At 44.0% G+C, this 18,651-nt stretch overlaps 1 protein-coding gene across 2 annotated transcripts in view; it reads left to right on the forward strand.

The window, feature by feature from the left end:
* The first annotated feature begins 2,370 nt into the window (after positions 1 to 2,370).
* LOC110500114 (carbohydrate sulfotransferase 11) overlaps positions 2,371 to 18,651 on the forward strand; it is an 85,058-nt gene continuing 68,777 nt past the window's right edge. The window contains exon 1 of one of the 2 annotated variants that reach the window (XM_021577290.2): positions 2,371 to 2,612. In XM_021577290.2, the coding sequence (XP_021432965.1) occupies positions 2,510 to 2,612 (103 nt within the window). In that variant the 5' untranslated portion in view covers positions 2,371 to 2,509. Of the gene's footprint in view, positions 2,628 to 18,651 lie in introns of both variants that reach the window. The other variant, XM_021577289.2, reaches the window with a different exon arrangement.

Consider the following 18,651-nt stretch of genomic DNA (forward strand, 5'->3'; position numbering starts at 1 on the left):
TTGTCATTCTCTCTGTCTCAGTTCTGCAGGACATAGTGACTGACTTAAACACTGTGATGAATATTCACAGGGATCATTAATAAGGTCTCCCATACTAATGGGAGGAGAGACAGGGGCAAAGGGCTACAACACCTAGAATGATAGAGAACCCCCCCCCCCCCCCCCTCAATAAGTGTCCACATGTGTGCATGTATGTGTTTGTGCTGCATCTCTCTCTTTAATGCAGACTTCTCTCTTTTATGCAGACACTTTTTTATCTGTCAGCACATAATCACCGGTATGTCCCCATGGAACATTGTAGAGGCATGCTTCACTAACTATTAGTTCTGCTTGAGGAAGACATGTTTTATTACTGCTTACAGTTCAGCTTGTCCTCTAGACAACCGTGCTGTTTATTCCTTATGCAGACACATTGAGCATTCAGAGACTGAGACTGATGTACCAATAAAGGGAAAGTACACCAGTCTACAAACGCTATTAGAATATAATTAGATCAATAGAAGGAAAGCAGAACAGTGTCTGTCTGGAGATGTATTTGATATCACCCAGAACAAGTTATTAGGAATACCATTCAGCTATGTCTCCAATTGTCCCAGTTATAATCATATTGATTCAAATTTTTGTCACTTTGCTTTGGGATCTTTTCAGAAGGTATTTCCTTTGGTTTTTAGAATAGATCACTGTGGACATGCTCAATAAAGCCCCATGATGAAGGTGTCCTAATACCCATAAAACCTAGCGGTCAAACAGGAAAACGGCTCCAAATGTTTTCCCACCATTCATTTTTTCCATTGGGGATTTTAGAAACAATTCAAATAATGGCTGTGTTTCATGTAGGCTTACCGTGGGGTGATGATAACCATATAAATCTCTCTCGAACAAGCCTCACATTTTTAGCAAAAAAATAATACACATTTTTGTTTTTGGGGGGGGACTTGCCTGTTTTGCATGTTATTTTGGCATTCATATGTGTCACATGTCAGTTTGCAAACAATGTAAAATATATATACAGTGGGGCAAAAAAGTATTTAGTCAGCCACCAATTGTGCAAGTTCTCCCACTTAAAAAGATGAGAGGCCTGTAAATGTTCATCATAGGTACACTTCAACTATGACAGACAAAATGAGAAAAAAAAACAACAGAAAATCACATTGTAGGATTGTTAATGAATTTATTTGCAAATTATGGTTTGTCACCATTTCAGTGCAATTAATGTATTGTTTAGTGCTGTGCTGTGCTGTGTAGTGGCTTTGCTGGCATGCATAATTAGTTTACTTTTTAAATTAGTTTTCCCCACCAAGATTTACATGCTAAAATCGCCACTGATGATGACTCACACTGTGGTACTCAATGGCAGGGTTTCCCAAACTCAACCCCCCCCCCCCCCCCCCCCCCCAGGTGCAGGTCTTGGTTTTTGCCCTAGCAATACACAGCTGATTCAAATAATCAAAGCTTGATGATGAGTTGATCATTTGAATCAGCTGTGTAGTGCTAGGGCAAAAGCCCCAACTCTTTTCTGTGGCCACTGTGAGAAATATATCTGTCTACCATTGACACTAGGTGGTGCTATAATACCCATACCCATAGTATTGAGGAATTAGCACATTGGCATAACGAATCCTTCTATGGCCTCTGCAAGACTGGCAAGTTAACGTCCAGCGGGTAAAATGTGTCAATTTTAGCCATGTCATATTCAGGTAATACAAATATATTCAATTCATAACTCTCACTAGCCTGATTTGACAACATTATTTGATTGAAATTCAATTAACTCAATTGATTGGTGTGGATTTAAAATATCTAAATATGGTATTCCCATCACTGGACTTGAACAAGAACCATATATCTAATCTATAGATGCGCGCAATTCAATGAGCTACACACATTTACTCACAAACTGATCCACAAACCGTTTTCATACAAGAACGCCGGTTTGTACAGTAGCCTACGTTATGTAATCTCTGTTATAATGAACAGTTTCACCATGTCTGGGTTATGTCAGCGGCATCGATCTAGTTCTCTGTTAGTGTTCGCCTGTTCTTGGTGTGAGAGGAATGTAAATGAATCCACACAGTACTTCTCTTACACAGTCACTCACTCAGATGGTGATAATTCATCTTTCCATATATAATCTTATTACAAGGGGGAAACGCTTAGACATATTTAGACACATACAAAAAGAAATATATAGCAATGTGGTATAACACCATTCGTTTCTCAGTGTGCGACGTGAGATAGCGGTTTTGTTTTACACGTCTCTGTTGCTCATCGCGTTTGGGCGCGCTCATTTTCTGTTGCAAGAGGGGGCAGAATAGCTGTCTTGCTTCCCCTGTAGTTTAGGAGGTAGGGACGAATAGTACAGTCCAGAGCGAAAGCATTGAGCTCATTGAGCAGCGGACAATTGCAGTGAGTATCACCATCAGTACCACAACCGCACGACAAGCCCCGGTGCTCAGACCGACCTACGACCTACACACGGAAAATCCGCCACAGTCATTCCCTGACAGCCATGAAACAGACTCTGCTCGAGCTGATGAGGATGAGCAGAATATGCCGGATGGTACTCGCCACTTGTTTGGGATCTTTTATTCTGGTCATCTTTTATTTCCAAAGTATGTTCCAACCAGGTAGGTAGGGTCTCTGTCTCTCTCGAATTTGTTGTGTGTTGTGTTCATTGATCTGTGACGTCCTGCCCATGGCCCACTCTGTTGTGGCATGTTGAAATCGATGTATTTGTTGACTATGTTGAATCATGCATTTTATAAACAATGACAAGGTTGTAACACCCATCTATCCATCCTGTGTCGCCGAGGTTGGGAAATAATGTGTTGCCTGTTTTAGGTCAAACACTATCGCATAGATTGTGCGTTTATGCAATTGATCGTGTAGGCTATTGTGCCAGAGTCAGTAATCTCTTGGGAAACGAGCACGACATGTGTGTTTTGAGATTGCGGTACGCATCGCCTGTAGTCGCGGGCGTTCTCGCTGGTATGGATGGATTATTTTTGTCTCTCTCCAGTCAGTTTGGCTGAAGTCGACCCAGTGCCACTGCCACGGCACCGTTCGGCCGCAGCCGTACAGTATAGGCTCTGTACCATGAATCAAAGAGCCCTGCTTTCAGACGCGCAAGGATCGCACTGTACAAACAGCAAAATGCCTCAATATTGACCTACAACAGGTTTACAGTAACGCGAAATTATTTCTGAGCAACTGTGTGACGCTGTTAAATTTCTCCCATGACTGAAACTGTTTATTTTGAGCTCCTGTTCCATGCCATGGTCCAGGATCAGAGAGGTGGCAAAAATAAACTTTTTAGAAAGGGATATAAAATAATGATATGTAAGTGACGTATGAGAGAAAAAACGTGTGATTTAATTACCTCACAAATTTTGAATACATTGGCTATGCTTTATTTCAATGTGGCCACGTCTCTATTTGCGGTAGTAGGGAATATAGTGATGTAAATAATAATAACAGGGTATTGTGCCATGTAGACTTTTCCCAGCCAAAGTGACCGTATTATTGTTAAAGGGGATTTTGCAGTAATACTTTATTCGTTCCCCTCCTTTGATTCAAAGTTGTGTCCGAAAAGTGAACAAGTGGTAATGGATTTTTTTTTTAAATTAAGGGGAATATCAGCGAATGCATTGTACTACAGAGGAACCAAGTACGAATGCGTAAAACTCTAATTGCCACGCCGTACTTCCACATCATTTGGTGGAATTTCTGAGTCCCCGGTTGTGAGTCATCGATGTAGCCTACACCAGCGACAGGGCTCTCATCACTAGCCTACTGCACCGTAATGCGTGTCATCCCTATTCCGTTAATCAAACATCACCGTGGAAACTGCCCCAATATATGTGCGTTAGTGCGCACACAGATACTTGGGCATGTGGAGAAATGCTTTCCAGCGGCGATGCATGACTCCCCCGCGACATTCTGTAGATCCACAAAGATAAAAGGCTGAGGGGGTTGCTATAGGGAGCCTCTCCCAGGCATAGGGGTATAGGCATGCATGGACCTATCTCGTTTTAGAAGAGGGGACATCTGAAAGTGTTGCATGTGATTGGTTTTGAAGAATACATGTCAGACGTGAGAAAAAGCCCTGTGTAAAATGGTGTGTGTGTGTCAGTGGTGGTGGAGCAGATGTGTGGTGTGTTTAAAGGTAGTGAGGTTGTGTGTTCGGGATTATGAAGTGATTCTGTCGGTGAGACCAGGGATTGACATTAAGGGTTGCCCTATTGCCAGAGGCAAGTGAACTGAGTGGTCTGGCATATTAAGCCTGATCTGAGGTTGCCGGCAGGTGAACCAAACTGCACACTATTCCAGTAGCCTAAAACTGTTCTGTCTGGTTCCTGCCCATTGCTTAAGTGAATAATGGACAATGTCTGACATTTCGGTGTGTAACTGTGCTTATTTCTCTCTCTCTTGACCACCCCTCCCCCACTCACTTACACAATACAGCCTAAGAACATGACAGACTGAACCCCTCTGGTCTTCCTGTAGCACTTCACGGCACACGGAAGTCCGAGGAGCGTTCCTCTGGTTCCGGAATGTTAGACTGCCTGGGAATCCCGTCTCGCCCCCCTGTGCAAACTCTCACCTCGTTTACAGGCCCTTTGGGGTCACGACCTTTAAACCAGACAGTGGAGAGAGACTCCTCATCTGGGACTCAACACACTCACATGCACACACACCCACACACTTGCTCACATGCGCACACGGCTGCAAACATGCACACACGCTGGAAACACTCCAGTGAAAGTGTTCTTCAAAGAGACAGATCCAGCTTGAGTCATAGTCCGTTGAGCTCAGTTGAAGCTTTGTGCCTCTGATAGATCATTCAGTGTCTATGTGAGGTTGCCTTCCACTGCAGGCATATGTTTAAAGGCATTAGGACTGGGACCAAAGTAGCAGCAGCAGCTAATATGGCTGTTTTGTTTCGTCAGTATTCTTTGGGTGAGAGGTGCCAGGGTGTATTTTGGAGAGACTGGGCATGACTGTCTGTGTGTGTGTTTGTGTGCATGTTTATACTGGGACTCTGTTCGGTGTATTTTCTCGGCTGTGTGTGAGTGGTGACCTGGTTGTGCACTCTGGCCTCAGTCACACACTCACGTTTCACATCCCCCATAATGCACCAGTGTGTCCAGACTAGAGCAGCCGAGCATGGACAGTGACATGGCTCACTGACCTAATTTGGAACCCAGCTGAATTTTTGGGTAAGATTTCCATAGCGACGGACCTCAAAGAGAGCTAGGGGAGGGGGAAAAGGGGGGTATGAGGCAGTCAGATGGAGTTTAGCGGAAAAGACTTGATCAAGAATGAGATGGACAAAGCCTCTGGTGGAATTTCTCTGGGAAACTCAAAACTCCTTACTGCTTGCTACCCCGGGACAGTAATGTAGGGTGGAACTGATACTTTGGGGAAGACGGCTGATTTGCAGACTGTGGTTACCTCATCCATAATCACTGGAGTTTGATGATAGAATCATTGACTTACATTCTAGAGCTCTACAGTGTCTCCCTTTGTGCATAGGAATTCAATGGCTTTTATCCCTTTTGTGTGAATTCTAGAGTTCTTGTCCCAGTTTCTGTGAATGTGTTCTAGAACTGTCTCTTTCTGTGCGGTGGAATTCTCCAGCACAAAAGCTTCTGATGTTATCCTGTACAGAGAACAGATGACCTAGAGTAATACAACTAGATTCTTTCTCTCTCTCTCTCTGCCTCAGTCTCTCTCTCTCTCTCTCTCTCTCAAAATTCAATTCAATTGGCTTTATTGGCATGGGAAACACGTTTACATTGCCAAAGCAAATGGAATAGACAATAAACAAAAGGGAAATGAACAAGGGAAACGCTAGTAAACATTACACTCACAAAAGTTTTCAAATTATATAGACATTTCAAATGTTATATTATTGGCTTTGTACAGTGTTGTAACAATGTGCAAGTGGTTGAAGTATGAAAGGGGAAATACATAAAGAGATGATTATAGGTTGTAGTTACAATGTCGTTTGTGCTCCACTGTTTCCTCTTTTCTCATGGCAATTGGCCACAAATCTTGCTGCTGTGACTGCACACTGCGGTATTTCGCCTAACAGATATGGGAGTTTGTCAATGTTTGATTTGTTTTCAAATTCGTTGTGGGTCTATAATCTGTGGGAAATATGTGTCTATAATAGCCTCTCTCAATAGCAAGGCTATGCTCACTGAGTCTGTACATAGTCAAGGATTTTCTTAATTTAGGGTCAGTCACAGTGGTCAGGTATTCTGCCACTGTGTACTCTCTGTTTAGGGCCAGATAGTGTTCCAATTTACTTTGTTTTTTGGTTGACTCTTTCCGTGTCAAATGGTTATGTTTTCGCTTTCTCTTAATTTGGTCGGGTATAAATGTGTTTGTATCCTGGGGCTCTGTGGGGTCAGTTTGTGTTTGTGAACAGAGCCCCAGAACCAGCTGGTTTAGGGGACTTTTCTCTAGATTCATCTCTCTGTAGGTGAGAGTTTTGTGGTGGAATGTGTGGGAATTGCTTCCCTTTAGGTGGTTGTAGAATTGAACAGCTCTTTTCTGGATTTTGATAACTAGCGGATATAGTCTTAATTCTGCTCTGCATGCATTGTTTGGGGTTTTTCATTGTACACAAAGTACATTTTTGCAGAATTTTGCTCAATTGGGTGTTTGTCCCATTTTGTGAGTTCTTGGTTGGGGAGTGGACCCCAAACCTCTCAACCATACAAGGCAATGGGTTCGATAACAGATTTAAGTATTTTTTGCCTGATCCTAATTGGGATGTTGAGTTTTATGTTCCTTTTTTTTAAATAATTTTTTTTTTTTACTCCTTTTTCTCCCCAATTTCGTGGTATCCAATTGTTGTAGTAGCTACTATCTTGTCTCATCGCTACAACTCCCTTACGGGCTCGGGAGAGACGAAGGTTGAAAGTCATGCGTCCTCCGATACACAACCCAGCCAGCCGTACTGCTTCTTAACACAGCGCGCATCCAACCCGGAGGCTCAAGTTGCATCCCTTTTTCACCCTACGTCCCTCTGGAAAGAAATGTGTGTTTTTTGCCAATTTTAACCACCACTTGTTGTTTGTGTACATGGATTTTATAATGTTGTATGTTTTTCCCAACACCGCTTTCTATCAATTTATATAGCAGACCCTCATGCCAAATTAAGTGAAAAGCTTTTTTGAATTCAACAAAGCATGAGAAGACTTTGCCTTTGTTTTGGTTTGTTTGTCAATTAGGGTGTGCAGGGTGAATATGTGGTCTGTCGTACGGTAATTTGGTAAAAAGCCAATTTGACATTTGCTCAGTACATAGTTTTCACTGAGGAAATGTACCAGTCTGCTGTTAATGATAATGCAGAGAATTTTCCTAAGGTTGCTGTTGACGCATGTCCCATGGTAGTTATTGGGGTGAAATTTGTCTCCACTTTTGTGGATTGGGGTGATCAGTCCTCTGTTCCAAATACTGGGGAACATGCCAGAGCTGAGGATGATGTTGAAGAGTTTAAGTATAGCCAATTGAAATTTGTGGTCTGTATATTTGATCATTTCATTGTGGATACCAACAACACCATAGGCCTGTTTGGGTTGGAGGGTTTGTGTTTTGTCCTGTAGTTCAATGTAATTGGAGAATCCAGTGGGTTCTGTTAGTCTTTAATAGTTGATTCTAAGATTTGTATTTGATCATGTACAGTACTTTTTTGCTGTTTGTTCTTTGTAATAGAGCCAAAAAGATTGGAGAAATGGTTTACTCATACATCTCCATTTTGGATAGATAATTCTTTGTGTTGTTGTTGTTTATTTAGTGTGTCACAATTTTCTCAGAAGTGGTTAGATTCAATGGATTCTTCAATTACATTGAGCCGATTTCTGACGTGCTGTTCCTTCTTTTTCCTTTGTTTTAGGGATTCACCATAGTGAAGGTGAAGGCTCAGGTTTTCTGGGTCTCTAGTTTTGGTTGGATAGGTTTCTCAGTATATTTGTTAGGTTTTTGCATTCTTCATCAAACCATTTGCCATTGTTGTTAATTTTCTTAGGTTGTCTGCTTTAAATTTTTTAGATTTGATAGGGAAGCTGAGATGTCAAATATACTGTTTAGGTTTAAGTTTTCTACTGCCACACACTATTACAGTGAAACGTTTTGTCCAGGATGTTGTCTAAAAGGGATTGAATTTGTTGTTGCCTAATTGTTTTTTGGTAGGTTTCTACACTACTTTCCTCCCACCTATATAATTTATTAATATTGTGCAGTTCCTTTGGCGTTGCTGCCTCATGATTGAGTATTGCTCTGTTCAAGTAGACTGTGATTTTGCTGTGGTCTGATAGGGGTGTCATTGGGCTGACTGTGAACGCTCTGAGAGTCTCTGGGTTGAGGTCAGTGATAAGTAATCTACAGTAATACTGCCAAGGGATGAGCTGTAGGTGTATCTACCGTAAGAGTCCCCTCAAAGCCTACCATTGACTATGTACAGACCCAGCGTGCGACAGAGCTGCAGGAGTTGTGACCCGTTTTTGTTGGTTGTTTTGTCATAGTTGTGTCATAGTTGTGGGAGGGAATGCTGTCACCTCCATGTAGATGTTTGTCACTCTGTGTGCTAAGAGTGTCAGGTTCTTATCCAGTTCTGGCATTTAGGTCGCCACAGACTAGTACATGTCCATGGGCCTGGAAATGGTTGATCTCCCCCTCTAGGAGGGAGAAGCTGTCATTGTTAAAGTATGGAGATTGTATTTGGGGGATATAGGTAGCACACACAAGGACATTTTCTCTGTTTAGATAGTTCTGGGAGGGTGTCTGGCTGGTCTGAGCGGGGTGTCCGTTTCTCTGTTGCTCCTGTATGAGGTGCTGGGGCTGCAGTTGAGGGTGATGTCCTTCAGGGTCCTGGCAAAGGTGTGGGCTGCTGTCTTGTAGAGGCAGACCTGGCCATAAAGGCTGTTCAAGTCCAAGGTGGAGTGATGAGCCAGGTAAACATTTGGTTTTGAGGCACAGTCCCAGGAAATTCACCCGCAGTGTGATGTCAGGGTGAACGTCTTTTTTGGTAGCAAGGTGGAGATAACCACTTGTGCGTTGGGGAAGAGGCTTTTCAATCACTCCCTTGAGTGCTGTGGCCACCCTTTCCTGCTGGGCTCTAAGGTTGTTTGTGCTTGTGTGTATTATGATGTGGCTGGGGGACCCTAGTCGGTCCTCTAACAACAGCTTCAGGGCACGCCGGGTGTTCGGACACCAGAGTTTAGCCACTTTTGGAAAAAGTTTCCTCTCATCATTGTATTTTCCATTTGAGTCAATGAGGAGCACAATCTCTGGCTTTTGTGTGTCCTCAGTGGGTGTGGGGGTGTTGTCAGGAGAGCTATCCAGTGGGCTCTCTCTCTCTCTCTCTCTCTCTCCCTCCCAAACCCATTGTCCTGTATCCTCGCTCTCTCTTCTGCCTGTGAGTGTGTATTGTGGGAGGGTATCCCAGACGTCCTGAAGGACCATGACATTGGCCTGTGGTGCTCCAGTTCAGGGCCCATGACTGTGTTGCGTCTGCACTTTTGGCCAGGCAGCCGTGAGGTTGATAGCCAACTGTTGGAGAGTCTGGACTTCAATACAAGGGACTGCCACTGGGTTACTGACACACACACACACACACACACACACACACACACACACACACACACGTGCAGATATATAAGGACACATACATGCGCTCTGATAATACAGTCATTAAGTAATTAACAGCTATAGACATTCTTTAGCACAGAACAACAAACACAGATTCATTTATATGGGCGACAATAGACAGATAGTCGTCTAGAAACAGAGAGAGTGAGAGAGCCCCCACTTCCCCCCTTACTTCCTGTGCCTCTGATAATCTGATCATGGGCCTCAGGTAAGGGGCCACACACACACGCGCACACACACACACACACACACACACACACACATAGTTGAGTGAAAGGTACTGTGTCTAATGGTGCAGACCTCTCTATTTAACAGACGAGGGGCTCACAGATGTTCAGGGGTTTCTCTCAACCCCAAACAATCATTTCCTCCCTGATAGGAGGTGGATACGGAAAGGGGGATGTTAATGATGGAAAATGTCTGCTTAAGTGGCGTTTTCTACACGTCAACATCTGGTTGCCACGTATCGTAAACCGTTAGAGGGCTTGACTCTGATGGAAGGGCACATTAACCAGTCTGACTGGGTTCTGTTGATCTCAGCAAACCTCTTCCGTTCTCTGTTATTGGGCGGTTGCAACGTTACCTGAGTGTTGCTGGAACGTCAGACTAAGACAGATGTGAATGTTATCACGCTGCCTCCTGCCGATAAATATTGATTTGGTTGTTATGTTTTAGTCCCTTGGCGGTTAGCAGGTTAACAGGTGGTTAACACCGGAAGTTAACCACATTTGGGCATTATTAGCGGCTGTGCGTTGGAGAGAGGGATAGAGGAGGGTGCTGGAGCATTTTTGGGTGGTGAGTGCATGGTCCGTCGATGATGTGAAGTGCTGCTCAGCCTCTCAGACAGACTCACGGCTAATATTTACCTTCAGAGGGCCAGAAGAGCCAGCGAGGTGTGTGTCAGCTGCGTACGTGTCTGAACATATTGGTCCTTCCTTTGTTGTTGTCAACTTGTGTGAGTCAATTTGTTTCAGAGAATAAATAAGTGTGTGTGTGTGTGTGTGTGTGTGTGTGTGTGTGTGTGTGTGTGTGTGTGTTTTAGACAAAGAGAGAGTTTGTTGCCTAGTTGCCCTTTCTTTTTTGGGTGAGTGCTCAGTTTAGTCCCGAGCCCCTGCTCTACCAACACAGTGATTTAGTCATTAGAGTGAGTAACAGCCCGGGGCAAAGCCATCTGCAGTCTGCTGCCTTGAGACCAACAACACCAAAGCAGGACTGTTAGGGTACAGAAGTGGAGGCTTAGCCTGGTTCCAGATTTGCTTGTGTTGTTTTGTCAACCCCTATTGTCTGTGAAGATGAACATAGGTGTTGGCAAGACATCACAAACAGGTCTGGGACCAGACTATAATGACCACAGGCGCTATAATGACCACAGGAGATTTTTCTCGGCTAACCCAGAACTAAAGTCTTGCGTAATTGGTCAGATGCTCAATTAAGTTCTAGGTCCATACGTATAATGAGGATTGGAACTGGAACGAAGAGCTCCACCCCCTCTCTCTCTGCACGTAACGGGCAAGTCTATGGGTCACATGTCCCCTCACCGTCCAAAATGTAATAGCTGCTAACACCTGCAAAATCCTGATTTGTCCCCGTTATCTCACGCATCCCATTGTATTATGACAGATCTACGGTGCCATTTATGTTTACGCAGCCTGTTTACGAGAGGTTATCGAGAGAGCACGAACAGGTCTGGGACCAGGCTATAGATTGTAGACTCAGGGCAGTAGACTGCATGGTGGCCGTGAAGGAGTGAGTGAATCATGGTTTTAATTAAATGGAGGATGTCTCAGTCACCATGTCTCATTAAGTGGCTCTGAGAGGAACATTCAACGTGCTGCACTATGGCTAATGGGAAACGTCTGTAACATACACACTCATTCCAAAGTCATGGGCATTAATATGGAGTCGGCCCCCCCTTTTCTGCTATAACAGCCTCCACTCTTCTGGGAAGGCTTTCCACTAGATGTTGGAACACTGCTGCGGGGACTTGCTTCCATTCAGCCAGAAGAGCATTAGTGAGGTTGGGCACTGATGTTGGGCGATTAGGTCTGGCTCGCAGTCAGCGTTCCAATTCATCCCAAAGGTGTTTGATGGAGTTGAGGTCAAGGCTCTGTGCAGGCCAGTCGAGTTCTTCCACACCGATCTCGACAAACAATTTATGTATGGACCTCGCTTTGTGCACGGTGGCATTGTTATGCTGAAATAGGAAAGGGCCTTCCCCAAACTGTTGCCACAAAGTTGGAGGAACAGAATAATCTAGAATGTCATTGTATGCTGTTGCGTTAAGATTTCCCTTCACTGCACAGTTGGCACCATGCATTGGGGCAGGTAGCGTGCTCCTGGCATCCGCCAAACCCAGATTGGTCCATCGGACTGCCAGATGGTGAAGCGTGATTCATCACTCCAGAGAATGCATTCCCACTGCTACAAAGTCCAATGGCGGCGAGCTTTACACCACTCCAGCCGACGCTTGGCAATAGGCATGGTGATCTTAGGCTTGTGTGCAGCTGCTCGGCCATGGAAACGCATTTAATGAAGCTCCTGACGAACAGTTCTTGTGCTGATGTTGCTTCCAGAGGAGATTTGGAACTTGTTAGTGAGTGTTGCACCCGAGCAGTGAGTGTTACTCTACTCTCTTCAGCACTCGGCGGTCCCGTTGTTGCTCCTAGACGTTTCCACGTCACAATAACAGCACTTACAGTGGACCGGGGCAGCTCTAGTAGGGCAGAAATGTAATGAACTGACTTGTTGCATCCTATGACGGTGCCACGTTAAAAGTCACTGAGGTTTTCAGTAGGGCCATTCTACTGCCAATGTTTGTCTATGGAGATTGCATGGCTGTGTGCTCGATTTTATACATCTGTCAGCAACGGGTGTGTCTGAAATCGCCGAATCCACTTATTTGAAATGGTGTCCACATACTGTTGTATATACAGTGTATGTCACCTTTGTTTAAACTCCTTTGTCTGTATTCTGTCTCTAAATGTTGTCACTAGAAGCACCATGTCATCAAGTAACATTCTGAGTATGTCGTCTATCACTAGCAGCACCATATCATCAAGTAACATTCTGAGTATGTCGTCTATCACTAGCAATACCATATCATCAAGTAACATTCTGAGTATGTCGTCTATCACTAGCAGCACCATATCATCAAGTAACATTCTGAGTATGTCGTCTATCACTAGCAGCACCATATCATCAAGTAACATTCTGAGTATGTCGTCTATCACTAGCAGCACCATATCATCAAGTAACATTCTGAGTATGTCATCTATCACTAGCAGCACCATATCACTAGCAGCACCATATCATCAAGTAACATTCTGAGTATGTCGTCTATCACTAGCAGCACCATATCACTAGCAGCACCATATCATCAAGTAACATTCTGAGTATGTCGTCTATCACTAGCAGCACCATATCATCAAGTAACATTCTGAGTATGTCGTCTATCACTAGCAGCACCATATCACTAGCAGCACCATATCATCAAGTAACATTCTGAGTATGTCATCTATCACTAGCAGCACCATATCACTAGCAGCACCATATCATCAAGTAATATTCTGAGTATGTCGTCTATCACTAGCAGCACCATATCACTAGCAGCACCATATCACTAGCAGCACCATATCATCAAGTAACATTCTGAGTATGTCGTCTATCACTAGCAGCACCATATCACTAGCAGCACCATATCATCAAGTAACATTCTGAGTATGTCGTCTATCACTAGCAATACCATATCATCAAGTAACATTCTGAGTATGTCGTCTATCACTAGCAGCACCATATCACTAGCAGCACCATATCATCAAGTAACATTCTGAGTATGTTGTCTATCACTAGCAGCACCATATCATCAAGTAACATTCTGAGTATGTCGTCTATCACTAGCAGCACCATATCATCAAGTAACATTCCGAGTATGTGTAAATGTACATAGAGAATAAAGTTGATTCGAATTCTGATCACACCTTGTCTGTCTGTATCCTCTAATACTTTCATTCCTCTCTCTCTCTCTCTCTCTCTACCCTCTATATCAGGCCTTCCTTGAGTGAGTGTGTTAGTGGGTGTGGTACGTTCCAGCCTGGTTGTTCTGCCACTGCCAGCGCGGCTGGTTTGGCAATGCCACGGGGAACGGTGGGCACCAACACCAGTCTGTGAGCCCACAACATGGCGGGTTACCAGATGGCCGCTGGGCTGGGCAGCGTGGCGCGACTCAAAGACCCCTCTCATGCCCGTCCAGGAAAGGGGAGGAGGGCTGGACACGTTGCCATCATAGAGGAGCAAATAGAGCTCCCCTGACACACACACACACACACACTTAACCCCATCCAAATCAAAGTTCTGCCAGTCCAGTCCAGGCTGAGAACATGGCGTCTGTGGTGTGAAGTCTGGTCCGGTTATAGCAGGACACAGTCACTCTGTCTAGACCAGAGAGAGAGCGGGAGAGAGGGAAGAGTAGAGGAGAGAAGGAAAGAGAGAGGAGAGAAGGAAAGAGAGAGGAGAGAAGGGAAGAGGGAGGATGATAGAGGAGAGGGGAGAGGAGTATAGGTGAGAGATGGAGGGCTGGAGTGAGAGATGAGTAAAAGGCTAGATTGGGAAGGGGACAGGGTATGAGGATTTAGATGTTGAGAAATGAGTATGAAGAAGATGGAGGAGAATGTTTGAGGAGAGGGGATGAAGTGGTGTTGACTGGAGAAGAGAAGAGAGAGAGGTAGATGAGATGTGGGGAAAAGAGTAGAGCTGTTGAGAGACTGCAGACTGCGGAGTTGTACCTCATCCCTAACCCAGCCTGCTCTGTCAAAACTCAGAGAGCCAGAGCCCAGCCTACACAGTGACACAGCCAGAAAGAGAAAGATGGAGAGAGTCTGAGGAGGACATACACTGAGTGTACAAAACATGCTCTTTCCATGACATAGACTGACCAGGTGAATTCAGGTGAAAACAATCTATGTCACCTGTTAAATCCACTTCAATCAGTGTAGATGAAGGGTAGGAGACAGGTTAAAGAGACAATTGAGACATGGATTGTGTGTGTGTGCCATTCAGAGGGTGAGCACGGCATGGTAGTAAGTGCCAGGTGCACTGGTTTGTGTCAAGAACTGCAACACTGCTGGGTTTTTCACGCTCAACAGTTTCCTGTGTAGATCAAGAATGGTCCACCACCCAAAGGACATCCACCCAACTTGACACAACTGTGGGAAGCATTAGAGTCAACATGGGCCAGCATCCCTGTGGAATGCTTTTGACACCTTGTAGAGTTCATGCCCCAGCGAATTGAGGCTGTTCTGAGGGAAAAGGGTGTGCACCTTAATATTAGGAAGGTGTTCCGAATGTTTCATACACTCCGTGTACAACATCAGGCAGAGGCACGGAGGGAGATTTGATATGTCCTTTAAAGTGGTAGCATATGATAGTAACGGTCAGGTGAGTTATTACTCTCATTCTGCCTGTCTCTCCTTTAGTGTTTAAAGGCTGTTCTGAGAACATCTGTCACCATCCGTCTGCGAGAATGTGTGTGTGTGCGCATGCTTGCATGCATGCGTGTTTGCAGGTGGCTGGGTTACGCCCCCTTTGGCAGAGGCACCATCCAAGATGGCATCTAGTCTGCAAATTGGACTTAGGGCAGAGAGCTCATCAGCATAATCAACATTCAAGAATCCTTCAATATTAGCTCGGCTTCTCTCTCTTGCCCCACAAAACACATTTTAAAAGCGTCTTCGTATTTCTCCACAGTCTCCCTCTTTCTGTTTTGCTCAGGGTCGACTCACACACACACACACACACACACACACACACACACACACTCTACAGGACTATAATTTCTCCTTCTGTCTATTTTAAGAGTACGCAGTCTTCGATTGGACACACACTATAATTTGGTGGTGCAAGACTGCATTACTGGAGGCATTATATGTAACTGAGATCACTCTGAGAGAAGGAGGGACAGACCATGTCCAGACTACAGGTCTAAATGACTCAGTCACACCGCACTCCCCCGTTTTATCTTCCTCAGGAGAATGGTATGTCCTAGAGCAGGTCAGAGAGTTTGGGTGTATGGAACAGCGGCAGCTGCTGATTGGCTGAATACCTGTGGTGCAAGGTGGTTGGAGTTGTCAACAAAGCAGCATGACAGAAATATATGTGACGTTTATTAACTACTTGTAGTTTCTTTGAGAAGATACTGTATATAAAGCGATATGTGCATTTGAACAACTGCATAGATACACCTATTTCACTTGTGCATGTCAAATGGCTACTGCTGCACATGCTTCCACTGTTTTGAACAGATTAGATTATACTATTTAGAACGAGCAGCCAGCTCACGAACGAGCGAGTGCACCAGGGAGCACGGTCCTTACTAGTTACCCCAGCTACAAAGTCATAAAGCCCTCCTATTTCTACAACTAAAAATGTGATTTTAAACCTAAAACGAACCTTAACCCTAACATGAACCACAATGCTAACCTTATGCCTAACCCCTCACCTTAAATACTTTTTACAATATAGCCAATTTTGGTGATAACTAGTGGAAACCAGGGAGAACGCAACAAACACATGACCTTACTGGAGATAGCTAGCTAACATAATCTCACAAATCATGATGCGCTTTTTTCATACAGAAAAAATGTCATATTTCCGAGTTAGTCATATATTAGTTTAAAAATAGTTGAAATCAGCATGGGAGCTAATTAGCTAGCAAACTACCATCTAGCTATAACAATTTGCTTATCAAAAGTAGGTACCTGGTGTATTTGACAAGAAAAATTGATCAAACTATTTCTCAATGTTTCAGAAAATGACTGTAACTGGGCTAATTAATTTGATCGTGCTTTGTGATACACCTGTTTTATGCTGTTTTAGTTCACACAATATGTTGCCCTGTCACCTACAGTAGAAGCTAATGGAGGAAACAAAATTGGCCATGCTTTTTTGTCCTACCAGATCCGCAATGAGAAGGTTGGAGCTAGTTTATCCCTCTGTCCTTCGACTCTTGTTGGATGTGGTTGTCCGATTTATCAGGCCCCATTTATTTACAAGTTAATTACAATGATCTTTTTGCTTTAGCGCTATCTGTACCTGATAGAGCAGATCTAGTCTCACGTGCGGAAGTATGTCTGGTGTGAGAGACTCCTTGGGGTGAGGAGATTAGAGTACACCCAGAGGTTCTACCTGAACGGGCGCACATTTGAGCACCCCAGGACGGTCCAGTCACTGAGGGGCAGAGTTGTAGGTAACTGAACAGCTTGTTTTGAACAATATATTTTCTAAGGAAAATATACACATTTACCACACTTTTATGATCATTTAAAACATAATCCATTAATTCTATAATATATATCTACATAAAAAAAATACATGTTAACATTTATAATTTGTTGGGGACCAATCACAAGTGGAGCTCCGCCCTTAATGCCCTGATGGGCGGGCTGCCTCTGGTATGGAAGCAAGTTACTGTAAGTTGGATAAGAGTGTCTACTATAAGACTAAAATATAGACTGTAGTTACACTCAAGTAACTCAGTTTGCAAGTAACTCAAGTAGGCCTAACTTAGTTTGCTGAATTGGTCATTTCTAGGAAAGCTCAGGAATTGTGGCCTGTTTTTGGAGCATTTGTTTAGGGACAGGAACTCGGGTTGGGAATGTTGACTGACTCCATCCAGCGTCTGTGTCCTCTCATCTCTTTTTATTCCTGGAGCGTTGTGACTGGCTGGGTGTGGACAGGAAACTACAGATGAAACAATGACCAGACTGAATAATACCAGACATTTAGAAGCATGCAAACTGGCCTAGTCAGGAACACATGTGCTTTCCATCTCTACCTTCGATCTTTAAACACTGAGTGTAACATTAAATACACAGACACCTTCCTAATGTTGAGTGGCACCCTCTGAATGGTACACATCCACAATCCACATCTCAATTGTCTCAAGGTTTTAAAAATCCTTCTTAAAAATGGTCTCCTCCCCTTCATCTACACTGTTTGAAGTGAATTTAAGACGTGACATCAATAAGGAATCATAGACTGACCAGGTGAATCCAGGTGAAAGCTATGTCATGGCATAATACTGTTTTGTACACTCAGTGTATCTTCTGTGTATGTGAGTGTGTGCGTGCGTTGTGCGTGCATTCGTGTGTGTATGCCTGTGTGTTTGAAAGTGTCTATAGGCCTGATGGTCATATTTGACAGACGGTGTGAGAGACAGGTGTTGTCTTAAAATAGTGAGCTCATCTTTCCATGGTAGCAGGGCTAGGTGTTAAGTGCTTATTTCCCACTGGGGTCAGATTGCTCCTCGCGGTGTGTCACTCCTTCTTCCAAGACATTTAGACATCTGCTGAGAGGAAAGGCCTCTTCGGAACGAATAGCCTTTCATTCTGTAGTGCACATGTTTTCCAGTTTGCAAGAAAGCGATAAAAAGCGAGGGAGGGAAACGTAAAAATAAGTATTAGAGGAGGATGTGGGAAGGAGAAATAAAAGCCAAAGAAAGAGGGGAAATTCAAACATTTGTTCCTAACGTGTGTTATGATGTTCTGTATTTTCTACAAATGAAAATTGGGACCGGTGTTTGCCAAAGGTCTTTTGAGGGTACAAGTCATTCAGGGAGTTAATGGCTCAGGAAATGACAGCACACTGCTGCATGCTAAGGGGAACAGTTTCTGATAGGGAGCACAGTGTGTATGTTACACCCATTACATAGTCAAGGCTGCAATGCTTCTGTGATTTCTCCTCCCACTAAATGAAAGTTATTGCTAAGTCAGACTTCTTGCCTCCCTTCTCAGACATACAGAGAAAGACACACACAAACACGTGTGCCCCCCCCCCCCCCACACACACACACTGTACACATAAAGTTTAAATAAAGTTTATTGAAAGAGTCAACGTTCATTGAATTGAACATGCATGGACAGTCACACATACACACGTCCATCCATCGCAGTGTATCCTTAAAAGAGAGAAGAAGAAAGCTATGCTATGCTGACT

Source organism: Oncorhynchus mykiss, chromosome 21, assembly GCF_013265735.2.
Source record: "Oncorhynchus mykiss isolate Arlee chromosome 21, USDA_OmykA_1.1, whole genome shotgun sequence".
NCBI classification, from domain to species: Eukaryota; Metazoa; Chordata; class Actinopteri; order Salmoniformes; family Salmonidae; genus Oncorhynchus; species Oncorhynchus mykiss.